Genomic DNA, 14,236 nt, shown 5'->3' with positions numbered 1-14,236 from the left:
TGAATTTAAAACGTTGCCCTGAGTACTCATGAATTGGTCTCAGTGGCTGCATTAGGCCTGTATTATTGCACTTTCTAAAAAGTCAATTTTAATGGCAGTTCTTTCCCACTTAACTCCTCACAAATTGCGTGTGGTTGTGAGTGGCAGTCCTCTTTCAGCAATGGTTGGATTCCTAAAACGCGTGGCAGGTTTGAGATGTCTTCTTGTGGATGAATTTGAAATATTTTCAAATCGGGGTCTGATATTGTGATTTTTCTGCTTGTGGGGGTTTATTTAAAAATATATTTGAAAGGTGTGTAGCTCTGTTAGAAATGTGTTCATTGTTGCTTTTGTGATCAACCTTAGCTGACTATACAGTTCCATTCTGTGCATCAAGCAAATGCATTTACATTTTTACATTGATTCAACCACCACTATTATGGCTAACTAATCATTCAGATTAATTTATGTTTTTTAGGCTTCAAAGATTTCATTGTGGTAGGGATAACAATTATTGTAGTGTTAGAAGTCTAAGGCCAAGAGAAAAATAAATGTAATAGACGGATCGTCCCCCATACCATTTTGTTAAAAACAATTCTGAATCATTTTAACAGTGTCCGTCACTTGGGCCGCCGTCAAAGCATCTCAGCGTAGTCCAAGGAAATACGAGACTATAAGCCTCTCTCTTATCTGTATTTACCTTTTGTGATGAGTGAGCACTGGTCCAAATGTGCCTTGTGCTATGTGCCACGCTGTCAGCATGTCACCGTGCTGGTTGGGTGCCAGAGATGCCAAGGAGATACAGGCTGCACAACTGGCATTTTAAATCCTCTACTTAATACCCCCTGCTATCAATGACAGGCATCAGCAGGAGAGTGTGCTTTTAATGGCCGTAGGGACACATCTTTGAGGAATTCCTAAACGGGTGGCTTCTGCGCATGCTGTGTCACTTCATAATACTTTCTGTTTGAAGCACAGGACAATGTTGTGAAAAAGAATCATATCGTGTTCTTCTCACATTAAAGAAATATTAAGTTCCTCTTCTCAAAGTAGTCTGCATGAGATGAGCTACATCTTACAATAACTTCATATCAAAGGGAAGGGCACATGTCCTCTCAGCTTCCGTTGAGAGCATATACCAAATTCAGCCCTGAAAGCAGTTTACCCCCGTATCCATTTGGTTAATAGATCCATTAAGCAGCATGGCGTGAGTGGAGTGTGGCTGCTGTGTGGAGCGCAGGATGACGTGTTAATTCTGGGTAATTTATTACCCTGGGTGTCGCTGGGCGAGGAGCTCCTGACAGATCCTGTCTCCCTGGGATTGTCCTCAGCCAGCCTTCTATGGGCATCGCCTGCTTAGCAGTGACTCCAGCATTCAGTGCTCACATCCGCTGATGCAAGTATGATGTAAAACCCTTAGTGCAGGAAAACAACAGTGAGGATGTGCATGTGTGGCATTATATGAGAGTGGCAGTCTTTGAAGGTAGGCAGCTAAAAGCACACCTGTGGAGAGGGAGGTTGTAATCAAATATCCCTCCACGCACACCGTCCAGTGTTATGGGCACTTGCTGGCTCTCATATGGTTTTTATTTATGGAAGTATCCTTTTCTGCCTAGGGCCGGGCTCTGATTAGATCATGGATGCTGATTGTGGCCTAGAGCTGTGGTGATCAATCCACATTTACTTGGAGAATTACATTTATACAACAGAGGATGCAGTGCCCTGCCCTGATGGATGAAAGGGCATTTCCCTCTTATGAATCAACAATAAAGATGACAGGGTCAAAGCAACGACACGTATATTTGATTTTGTGCCATGGTGTGTTTTCCTAACACGTTACATGGGGCTTTCCTGGGGGAGTCAAAGCTGCATTAAAAACTGATAGTCGATAAGCCGGAAAAATAAATTGCACAGGCGTATTTCGTGCATAACCTCAGCACTGTCTCATGTTTAGCCATTGGGATCAGAGAGTGCAGACCTCTGGTGCCTTAGAGGCAGAGGGAAGGGATTGCGCAGGTCAACACAGCACTGCCAAGCTACCCGTCAGCCATTTCATGTCATAATCAGTTAGGGGGAAACCAGCAAACACCCACTCTTAGATCCTTGAAAACAATCCTCTCAGGAATCTTATCTGTACTGAAGCACTAAAAGGATGGCAACATTCATTTCAATCTTAATGCTTTACGAAGGGGCTTTTTATTTTTCTATAAATGTGATGCTGTAATGCTCAGCTCTAGAAAACAGGCTGTGTGTGTTTACAGCAGCCCACTGCAGCAGCCACGCCTTCTAGACAGAGCATCTTAACAGCCGGAGCTGCCATGCAGTGGATGATGAAGCTACAGAGTGATTAGCCCCACTCAGAGGCTGCTGAGATGGGAGGTGTGTGGTTGTCAAAGCGGGGCTTGCGGAGATGACTCCTTTAGGCACTTAGAGTAAGATCATTACCATGCAGGAACCCTCCGTCTGGCTTTGCATGTGCTGCATGTGCTGATTTGTAACTGCTGATATTGAAGAGCCACTGGTTTTATTGTCTCTAACAGCAGAGTTGTGCATCACATGGTTGTCATGTTCACATCCTCTAAAGTTAGTTGATTCATTTGAAAAGCATAGCCGAGATCACTAGTATTGCTGTTTTCTGGAAACGTAATTAGTCCAGTTCATGTGATTGATTGATGCTTATAGTTGAAACGAATACCGGTCTTTCCACTGTTCAATAGTTTTCTTTGATCAAGGGGAAAATAAACAAATCCACACACTGCTCAGCAGGTTTTAGTGTAATTGCAATAGTTACTACTTGATGTGAGGGTTGCCAAACAAGGATGTATACGAGAAAGAAAGATACAAGGAAATGGCTAGTTTTATACTGAGTTAGGAACTCCTGCCCAAGGCGGAAGACCTCCCTGGGTCTGTGATGTTTTCATTGTACCGCCGTACTCTGCACCTATACAAGTTACGTATCATGCGGAAATCTCAGCACCCCCATTGTGAATTGTAATTGGTATCCGAGAAGTAGGACACTACTATCTTGCAGTCTTACAGTTTCCACTACTGCAGAAACACAGTGGCCAAGTATTGCCTTTGTCTTCATAACCTGGCACGCAGGGAAAGAAGCCGAGTGGGGGATTTCCATGGAGCAGCTTGGTGGTGGGATTCATGGAAGAACAGAGTGCTTTCGGTGATCTGATTACAAGTGAAAAACACTGAATACAGCTGTGACTGCACTTACAAGGCTTTGACGAAACACTCATATCCAATATGTTGGGGGAATTGAAGGATGCATGGGAATGTATGTTGTGCCTCGTAAATTACAGACTTCATCTGTAGTCAGTTCTTGATTGCATATTAGGCAGGGAGTTGAAATCCAAACAGAAGTGGTCCCTTGAGACCCATGTAAAACAAATGTTGATGCCGTGCGTTAACTGAGATCTGACTTGCCTTGGTTCAAACCCTTCCTGGATTAACTGTGTTTTTTTGTTGTTTTTCTGTCTTTTATTATATCTTGTAATAATGTGTTGAGGACAGGGATTAGCACTATCTGTGGTTTGGATTTATTTCTGTCTTCCTTGGACAGATGAATGTTTACCACATATTTAATAAGTAAATACATTTATTTAAAAATAATGAGTTTTAGAGAATTTGTTCTCAATGTTGCATTATTTACAAAAGATGTACTATGTTTGCATCTATAACTATGTGATAACATCAGTGACTCATTTTCTATTGGAGTTTCCTAGAAACTGCAGGCATTTCTTATGTCAATTTTAGTATTTGAATACAATGAAAATATCCCGAGTCACCTGCTTTCATTTCTGTACCTTTATCACTCCTCAGAGTTGTTTTTAAATTACCCAGGCAGCCTTTTTTTTTAGGGTTGACGGAAAACTAATAAAGTGCTGGGGGAGAAACAATAAACATTAGCTTTCCCCTCATTTTGCATCCTCCGTTAAGTGGCAACATCAATTGCATGGATACTTGAGGACAATACAAAACAGGTCCGCTCAATACAACCAGTTATGTTATAATGAGACCAAGGCAAGGGCCATTTGTTAAGCCGCTGGTATATGAAGCACCAGAAAGGTGAAAGAGGTTTTTTAAGATGCTAAGACAAATGCAATCGGCAACATTACATTAAAATACAATGTGCATCAGGAACCCGGGAAATACATTAATAGCCAACATAAGGCTTTGTTAGAGTTATCTGTGCAAAATATGAACGTTAACTTAAACCAGTAGCTACAATATTGGACAAGTATACACATTGTGTTTACAATAAGAGCAGTTATGGTTATTTGACCATTTGCTACAATTGAAAAGCTCTCAAAAATAAGTTCCTCAGTTGATCTAACATTCAACTGAAAAGTACTCAAGTTGTTCAGTGTTAACTAAAAGTCAAATGAAGGTAGCGCTCAGCTAAAGCACTCCAAAAACATGAATTAACTATTTGCTTGAATATTGTTAAGATGTCTAGGTCATTCATTCAAAAATAATGTTCCCTGCCACTGTACTAAACTAGCAAAGGACCACAAGTGTAGCTCTAGGAAATAAATAAAGAACATAAACAGTGAAAAGCAATATTTGTGCTGTCATGGTATTGGCTCTAAATAATGTTATTTTCAGGTTTTATCCTCACCAACCCACACTTAGAGGTTATGATATTATACCTAACTCTTTTGGTGAAAGGATATATAATTTTGTATTTGCAAAGATACTGAGATATGATTCTCTGTTATTTCTGCCTGCACCTCAAATACAGTGGTTGCAAATGGATGGTTGGACCTGTCCGTGTTGCAGACCTTGCTGTCTGCACTTTCAGGGACGATACCTTGGTAGAGGGAAGTTCATGCAAAACTGTAGACACCAAGCTCTATAGCAGGGGTTTTCAAAGTGTGGGAAGGTGAGCCTCCCCTCAGAGAACATAAGAACAGCCGCGCCCCCCCCCTCCCAATTATTATTATTATTATTATTATTGTTGTTGCTATAATGCAGGGGTATTATTATTTAGTGGAATGCCCTTACGTACTGGCCTAGTTAAATCAAAGTGGTTACTTTTTTTTGGCTGGGCTGTGTAGTTTTACACACCGTCTTATTTGACTTTCTCAGGACTAAAAAACAGTTTTTTGGGGGCAGACCCCCACAAAGAAAAAAACGTATTTACACACGTAAGGTCATCATCTTAACAATTTGTTATGCTCATCGAGTCATCCGTGAGCAGAGCATCAAGTTGATGCCTATAACAGCTGAATGCGGCGATTACCATCTTGTTCAGCAAAACTCCTCACAAACTTATTAAGATCTAAAGCTTTAGTGCGTTTTGATTCAATGCTGAGTACAGCCAAACTTCACAGTCTCTTCTCTATCATAATTGTAGAACGCAAATACCTCATTCCTTCCGTCTACTTGGGTCTGAATGCTTCTTGTTTTGCGCCGTCCCGTTGCACCAGGGCCGGGGGGAGGGGTTACAAGGCTCGCGTTTTGTGCTGCATTCACTTGCACTCGGACATTAGGGATTTTCTCTCATAAATGTCCGATGAGCCACAACTTTGATTTCAAAACAAACCTGCCAACTGGGGTGGCAGCCGGGCAAGGCTATTTTTAGGGTGGCAGTTGCCACCCCGGTAGATCTGCCCCTGCTTGACCGGTACTTGCTTTTGATCAAAGTCAATGCGGAAAAGCCGCACTCACACAGGTAGGCGGAGGTGAAGGGAATGAGCACTTTTACAGCCTTTTTGGCGAGGTGGGGGAACTCGGTCTCCACAGACAGCCAACAGTGTGCAAGTGACGTTTTCTGCCAGAAGCTGTCACTTTAGGTAACTTCACTAAAAATCGATCCATGTTGCCGCTCGCATTAAAGTTAGCTGAAGTTAACTGAAATTCTCGTTATTTTTTTCTCACGCTGCTCCTCCCCTGAAGCTCTCTGGCGCCCCCCCGGGGAGGCGCGCCTCAGACTTTGAAAATCGCTGCTCTATAGATTATTCAGATAAATGGGGACATTATACTCTGGAAAGATGTTTCTTTTATTTATGTATTTAATGCTATTTATGATTTAATGCTGTGAGCACTAGAACATATATTCCATCCACGTCCTCCATTGTATAAGGGAAGTGAAATAATTTTTAAAGGCATGATATGTCTGAAAACCTGCCATATAAAACACTATTTACATACATCGAGACAATGTTTTTTGTAATTCCAGTGAACCATTCCTCTGGGATCAGGAGAAGCATGTAATGTTTTTATGTTGTTGTTGTTCAGAGCATCATTTATTTGCAGCAGTTCAGTCGAAGCCTCCTCAGGCTACGGCTGCTAACCTAGACATTTGTAACAGCAGGTTTGGCAGTAGCAAGTTTACAGTAAGTTGATTATTGCTTAGCTTTTTTTAGGTTTAGTCGCCGCAGGCCCAACTATAAATTAAGCTTGGGTCTCGTCTTTGTAGGATAATGAGCGTTAATAGTAGACTAATGAGAGACATGTCAACGCTAGCTTGACCCGTGTACTCAGCAGCCATGCTTGGGAACCAAGGCACTTAACTAGTAAAGAAGTGCTCTTAATCCTGCATCAACATTCATTTGTTGTCTCAGTTGTTCCTCAGGACTAGTGAAAATAATGAGACCAGATGACTTATTTCCATTTATCCTGTTTAGGACATTTCTTCACATGGTAGCCTTCATCTCAACCTATTATAAAACACACACATTATGTCATTGTGGTTTAGCAGCAATAATGATAAGTGGACATTTCAGCCTGACATAGCACCGCTAACATTTTTGCTGTATTTGGCCAAGGTCAGGATAGCACATCAATGCGGAAAGTGAATAAATAGACTGCTTCTCACTGTTCTTTACGGGCCGTGTTTAAAGGCATTATTCCAGTGCCTGCTCCCTCTCTCAGGACTAAACCTTGAATCGCTCAGAGTGATTAGTAGCAGGGAGCGTGCTGCAGCAGCGGTCCCAGGCTACTTTTGTTTATGTTAAGGCTTTTACGCATTCTGTTTAACTCGCTGGCTGGGCTCGCTTTTGATCCCGGAAGGAGGCGGCAGCTGATACCCCCCCCCTTACCCAAACGATACTCCCCCCTCTCCTCCCCTGCATACATTAGTACTACAGAATTCAGATCTATTTGGCAAGCTGTTCAGCCCCCCCCCCACCCCCTCTACCCAAGTCCTTTTCCCTCGGTTGAAAACACACCTTTCTGTTGGCCGAGGACTCTTTTCTTTAGAGCCCAGGCATGTGAAATATTTCTAGAAAGGAAGTAAGTGGTGCCTGTATGGAGCTCTCCTTGCTCTCAATGGACCCTGTAGACAATGTTCTTGATATTTGCCCAAATGTCCTCCTGATGCTGCTTTTGTGTGTGGATGTTTGTCTAATGAATTGCGAGCAAACTGTCATTAATCCTTTTACTACGTGACAAGGTTAGATAAAACAAAACAAAAAGGAAATGTAGCAAACCAATCGCACATTTCAAAATGTTTTTAATCTATTTACTTTTACATTTTTGCTACATTTTAAATTGGGATTCTGGTTGGATTTACTGAATCATTTTCCCATTTATATTTTTATTAACATTGATGCTAAATTTAAATTGTAGGTATGTCTCATTAACTGAAAAGCTATAATCCTCCAAAAGATATTCAGCTCATGCACTGTGTATCAGCAGTCGTTTGTCTAAAAATGTCATCACTAATCAGCCACACATTATGTCTCAATCTTAGTGATAGTAATTAGTAATAATACTAAGTAATTAAGTGGTTTCACAGACAAGTAATCTGTAATCATTTTAGATTATACTCCAAGGGATTTGCCAGACATTGTGCACGAGTGTTACTTTTCAGTTCTCTGTGTTGCCCATGAATGTCAGTTGGTGTTTAGTCTTGGAATTTGCATGGGAAATCTGACATGTAAAGAGCAGCAAGCGGTTAATTATCATGGAAAGCAGGGCTGTGTGCAGATTGAAGGCCAGATTTATATGCAGCAGCACTGAATAGCGGTTCTCAGCACAGTGCTAATTGTTTGATGGATAGTACAGATCCATTTGCATTTATATTGTACCCCGTACGCCTCCCACATATTTAGATCCCATTTTTAACCAACTCTTGACACTGGAGCAACGGTCACAACGATATGCCCAGCACAAACCTGAAAGACTGTTTAACAGAGGCCGCCGCCCTCACTGCGGGTGGGTTGTTTTATGGGTTGGTGAAGATAAACAATTATCATTCTACCAACATTTGTATGGCTTTAAAGGTGCATTATTTAGCTATATTTGTTTCCAGGTAATTAAGAATCCAAAACTAATTAACACAATCATAAAACACCCAGTTTTACACAGGGGTGTGTGTGTGGATAGACGTTATACTAACACGTGCACTTAATTTCAAGCACATATAATATAACTGAATTGTCTTTCATCGCAATTGGAATATCTTTGTTTTGTTTAATGTCAGATAAAATAATTTCAAGATGAAACCGTGGCCTCTGGGAAGTCATAAAAAGCGTTAATAACTACCTATTTCTTGAGTTACCCTACTGATTGATAATTCAAATAAACCTTTGTTGCAGCTCTAAAAACTGTGCTTGTAAATCCTTTTAGTGTGTGTTTATGAGCCGCACCACTGTTAGACTGCTAAGATCAATAGTGAGTGAACAAAAGATAAAAAAAAATTGCACCACATTGTCACAACAGTAAAACACGATGCAAATAATAGCCCAAGTGTGTATGTGGATGAAGGCTGATGTTGTATATACAACTACTGGCAGCATGTTTACGTTTTTCACTGCAGCAGCATAAGCTCCGCCTTCTGTCTGAGACTATTAAACTATTTTCAATCTATGATCATAGGCGGTAAAATCATGCACACAGCAGTTACCTGTCAGCAGCAGACACATGCCATGTTACTGATCATGCTGTCTGTAGCTATCTGACTATGTGGTATACATGATGGTATTCTGTATGAACTGTGTGTGCACTCTCCTGTCACCGAAACTGACTGATCTGTGATGTCCTATTGAGAACATTGATCGGCTGACCATGTGTCTTTCTTTGTTGATGGATGCACCCTAAAGACGAAGAAGATGGTGACTTCTATCATGGCCAACTTTTCTCATGTTATTCACACATTGACTTTAGACATTGTTGTCCGGTTGCATTTCTGTTGATGATGCTTTTCGTATTCATGAGGCTGCACTCACTCCCTCCATATTTACATTTCAATACCCAACAAGGATCTTATGCAACGTGACTGTATCTGATGACACCAATTGACACTATTCATTATTCACTGCTCCCTGCATCACTTTCTCTGCAGAACCACATCATGTTTTCTGCTTACAGCTGCTATACATTTGCTTTACAAGCGCGGACAAACCTGACTCTACCGTGGCCAATTGTAGACAATGCAGTTGAAAAGTGTAGAGTGTGCACATGTTTTAGAGGGAAAACAGAAAATCCATCATTTCCTTTGTCTATCCAGAAAGACCTCAATTGATTTTGGATCATTGCATAGATATGCAGTTGGCTTCCTTTTGGCACTCTGCATGCTCTGCAGCTCTACAAAAACGTTGTCTTTGAAATGAAAGCATGTGATGGTTATCTTAGTTTCAGAGATTTCAATCCATGACAGTCGTTTTTCACCGGTCTTTGTAAATAACTTTTTCCTCTGTGAATGTACCCTCATTAACCTTCCTCTTCCGTATGTAACGCTGCTTCCCTTGTGTCTCACTATGAGATAATAACACTTTAAAAATAGTCCTCTTATCATGTCTTACTGTTTAGACATCTTCTGTTTATTATCTTCTAGTATATCAAACTATTACAACGGTGGCATTTTCTCTTTCTTTGGCTCCTTCTCCCAGGATTTAGACCTTGACAGATGAACAAGTAAAACAGCTTTTCTCTCTGGCGCTGAAACACAATGATAATGCCAGATGTAGCCTATTTAAAAAAAGAACAACGCGGTTACATTTTACAGTATGCTTTGTGTGAAAAGCCTGACAGGTGCACTTAAGGTGGAAACGTTTTGAGGAACATGTGCATCCCACATCATCTGTCATTGGGTAAGGCCTGTTGTTATTTTTTTATTTGAAAAAACTCCTCTGGGTTTCCCATGGCCTCAAAGGTACATCTCATTGCATACCAGCCGATTATTAATGAGGAGGAAGGGCTGAGGAGTGAGATGGCCAGAGCCCTGAGCCTAGCGCTTTGGAAACAAAAACAATGCACTTTAAAGAACATTCTTGAAACTTTAGAAAGCTGCTTGTTCTACACACTCACATTTACATAGCAACAAGGATCTTGAGCAAAAAGGTAAAAATTAGCAACTCATACAAGCTGCATCTGAAATCTTGGGGGCAGCTGAAGTGCTCTTGCGGCTGCAGAGTGGAAGCACCCCCCCGCCCCCCCATGTGGGGAAGGCCCCAAGTCATTAATCACCAGGATCTTTTCAGCTGTCAATACAAACAAAAAGAAACCCCCAAACCCAACAATGGTGTCTTCATTGAGACGTTTTCTTTTAAAAGCAGGGGCAAATATAGTTCACTAGGGATTATTTGTTATTGTTCTGTCTGGCATACATCTCATACAGTATTCATAAAGAGCTTATATTGTGGACAAATCCTTGTCTGAACAACATAGGCATACTGACAGTAAATCAGTAGTTTATATATTTTTTTCAAAGTGCCGCGTTCTCTTATCCACTGACTTATCCCATTTTGCTTATAGTGAAATACACTTTCCAGTATAGGAGCAAGTAATATGGAATCCTCCGGCTCACTATTGACGTTTCAATATGACATTGCATTAGGAAGAAGCAGGAACATGGATTATGTTGCTATTTTTGGCACACTTCTTCCATATGTTCTGCAATTGAGTTTCAAAATCAACAGGGACTAAGCTTTTAATCAAGTCCATATCCACATTGACATTTGCTAATCCAGTTCAATATCTCAACCACGTGAAACCTTTTGGTGTCATGGAGTGATTTCGCACCTGTAGGAGTGAGACAAATACATTGTTGCGTTACATTGTTAATAATAATAATTCCTTACATTTATTATAGCGCTTTTTCAATGACTCAAAGCGCTTTACATATACACACATTACACATATATCATACATGCAATGGTCAGAAACTGTGGACAATACCCACAGGAGCAAGTTCAGGTGAAGTGTCTTGCCCAAGGACACACCGGCTTTACAGACACAGCAGCGGCCTTTCATCAGTTTTAACAGCTTTAAATAGATTAAGAGCAGTACGTTCGTGCATACATTTTACCTTGGGTTACATATGCCTAAATAGGTTATACACTATACATATTCAAGCATAATTTTACTTCAATGTTTTGTCCTTCAAGGGAAGAAAATAAAGTATGACAAATGAATGAATAAAATCTCTCCTCCCTCTATTGATCCAGTACTCGGTGTGCTATTTGACAGTTGTGGTTTTATGTTACAGATTTTAATCATCTCTGGCTCCGTCTAGTCCGAGATTTGTTTGGCCCCTCAGTTTGCAACTTGTGATTTGCAGCTTATAAACAACACAATTCATGGAAGGACACCTGCCAGTTTTTCAGATGCTGGAGGCCCGACGTTTCTATACAACACATAAAAGGGAATATTTGTGGGAGACTTGCACCGTAAACTTTATCGGTGCAAGATTTGTTGTGCTGTATTTTATTAAATCTAATTCTAGTGGTTCTACGTGCTCCCCTGTGTGTGCTGAGCCACACATTGAGGTTGCAAATGAGCATTTTATTCCACAGTTACACTTGTGCCCGTGGTCTGTGACTTCTACTTTTGTTTTAATACGTGATCTGGCATTATGCATATATCGGACCGTATTTGATGACACATTTAAAAATCAACACAGCTGTCAAGGATTTTTTATATATCAACTATCCTAATTCCCCTTTCTTTTTGCTTTTCCTCTACAGAATCACTCATACTAAACAGGCAGTGTAACCCACATTTGATGTTGAAAATAGTGTGGAGGCAGCCATGGAAGTGAAGGAACGTAGACCCTACCGCTCGCTCACTGCCCGGCAGGACACAGAGCGCCGCTACACCAGCTCCTCTGCAGACAGCGAGGACGGAAAACCCAACCCCAAATCCTACAGCTCCAGCGAAACACTCAAGGCCTTCGACCATGACTCCAGGATGGCCTACGGGAGCCGTGTCAAGGAAATGGTTCATCACGAAGTGGACGAGTTCAGCCGGCAAGGTGGGTCTCAGCTGTGCCAATGTTATGAAATGCTTTAATGTCAATATAGGAGAATGTCATTTATATCAGTACACCTCATCCAGCAGTGCACAAAGACATACAACGGGCCTGTTATTAGGTTATAGGCATGGTACTGCCTGGTCTCAATATATGCTTCATTGCTTTTTAATGAGAAGTCTCCCGGTAATTCACATTCTGTCGCTGTAGAGGCCACACCACATAGCTGGACTATTAACCGAGGTGGCCAGGAATTGAATTCACCATGCAAGTGTTAAAAACTGCATGGAAGACATGCAAACCTTAACCTGCTCCTACAGATGTATAATTGATCGTCAAAGTTCAAATCAGATGTGCTTGCACTCTCGAAGAAGCCTTGAATCGAACTGGAGCTCAAGTCTACATTTTATAACTAAATACATGTGAGTATTTCCTGATAGACAGTTTCCTTAAAGTGGTGCACTGAAGGAAAGAAAAAAAAAGCATTTTTCTTGTCTTGGATTTTATTTTCAGCAGTTACAGATCTAATCATCAAGGACTGCTTTGCAAGTCTCCTGACTTGCGTGGTAATGCTAAGGACCTTAGAGGAAAACTCAGGAGAGGAAATGGAAGACAGATGTCTCAGTTTTCCAATACAAGATTTACATACATGAGAGATTGAAATTTGGTATTGGAACATTTTGTATTATGACAAAAGCCTAATGCAAAGCATCGACTGGATTTACTGAGCTCAAATGTTTAGGATAGTGTAGAAACCAGACTCGTATCTTGCATCAGGACACTGACATGAACACATTTTACATTTGAGGTATGCTAATGATGCTGTATAGGTGCTTAACTGTAAATACTAAATGTACCTGCATCCTAATTTCCACAAGCATTACCTGTGGAACCTTTGCCTTTTAATGATGACTGCACCTCTCAAGGGCAGGATATTGCTGTCATCTTTTTTTCGGTAATGAATACAGTTCATTATGTTGAGTGATGCAGTTAGTAGCAGAATGAATTACCACTGCTTTGTGTTTATTGCTTTGCTGCAGGGGCAGACTTTTCCCTTCGGAACCTCGGCTTTGGAGAGGGCCTCCCGTCCCACGTAGCCACTTACAGGACTGACATGGGAATGCCGCACCGCGAGTACTCAGTCAGTGTGGGCTCAGACGCCGACACCGAGACGGACGGCATCATGTCGCCGGAGCACGCAGTCAGGCTATGGGGCCGCAGCAACACCAAGTCAGGCCGCAGCTCGTGCCTCTCCAGCAGGGCCAACTCTAATCTGACTCTCACTGACACTGAGCACGACAACACAGAAAACGGTAAGGCTCTTTTTTCTCATACTTTTTCTGCCAGTCCTTATCAGGCAAGCTCATTTTACTCTGTGTACTTTGCCATGTGGATTTGATTTTGATGTCTTAGTGGGATAAGGTTGTGAGTAGTACTTCATGCCATGTCTTTGAGAGAAAAAAAAGCTCGGCTGGTCTGGGTGGTACAGTCTAAAGGATGATTTTGTTGGTTTGGATATGTTTTGTTTTTGACACTGCTCGACTAGATTATACAGCTTGAGTTGCATCTTTTCTTCCTTTGTTAATGTAATGGTGCGTTTGACCCTCTGGAACAATTTCAGTCCCACCAAACTAAAGTTTTTAATTAAGCTTTTGTTTGTATTTTTAGAATTTGGCAAAAGACCAACATATTTAGGATTATTTTTATGGAAGAGAAACAATTAACAGTGTTTCTGCACCGCCAGAAATCTTGAATAACTTTACATCTGCCCTTCATCAATTCATTTTGTTCTTCTGTTGTGGCAGTGTGTGAATCACTGTATTATGTGTGGACTTAGATATGAAATGGTTTGGCAGGTTTCTCGGTGAAATCAGTGCCAGGACTTGGGAAGTCAAATGTATTATTCTGTGGCCTGGTGTTTCCCCCTGCGGCCGGATGAGCCTGTGTGTTTGCTCAGAAGGTCACGAGAGCTCAGGGAATATGTAGCGATGAAACACAGCAAGTGCCGAAATATGCCAGAAAATAACAGCAGTTCCTCTTTCAAATTGT

At 41.2% G+C, this 14,236-nt stretch overlaps 1 protein-coding gene across 5 annotated transcripts in view; it reads left to right on the top strand.

Annotated features, from left to right (window-relative positions):
• tenm4 (teneurin transmembrane protein 4) overlaps window positions 1-14,236 on the top strand; it is a 154,334-nt gene that overhangs the window by 27,509 nt on the left and 112,589 nt on the right. For all 5 annotated transcript variants that reach the window (XM_034097617.1, XM_034097615.1, XM_034097614.1 and 2 more), the window contains exons 2-3: window positions 11,904-12,190; window positions 13,228-13,500. In XM_034097617.1, coding sequence (XP_033953508.1) covers window positions 11,968-12,190; window positions 13,228-13,500 — 496 coding nt within the window. In that variant the 5' untranslated portion in view covers window positions 11,904-11,967. The remainder of the gene's footprint in view (window positions 1-11,903; window positions 12,191-13,227; window positions 13,501-14,236) is intronic.

The sequence above is a fragment of the Pseudochaenichthys georgianus genome, chromosome 13 (genome assembly GCF_902827115.2).
Source record: "Pseudochaenichthys georgianus chromosome 13, fPseGeo1.2, whole genome shotgun sequence".
Lineage (NCBI taxonomy): Eukaryota > Metazoa > Chordata > Actinopteri > Perciformes > Channichthyidae > Pseudochaenichthys > Pseudochaenichthys georgianus.
Note: the sequence above shows the minus strand (reverse complement) of the source record. Positions and strands in the feature narration are given on the sequence as shown.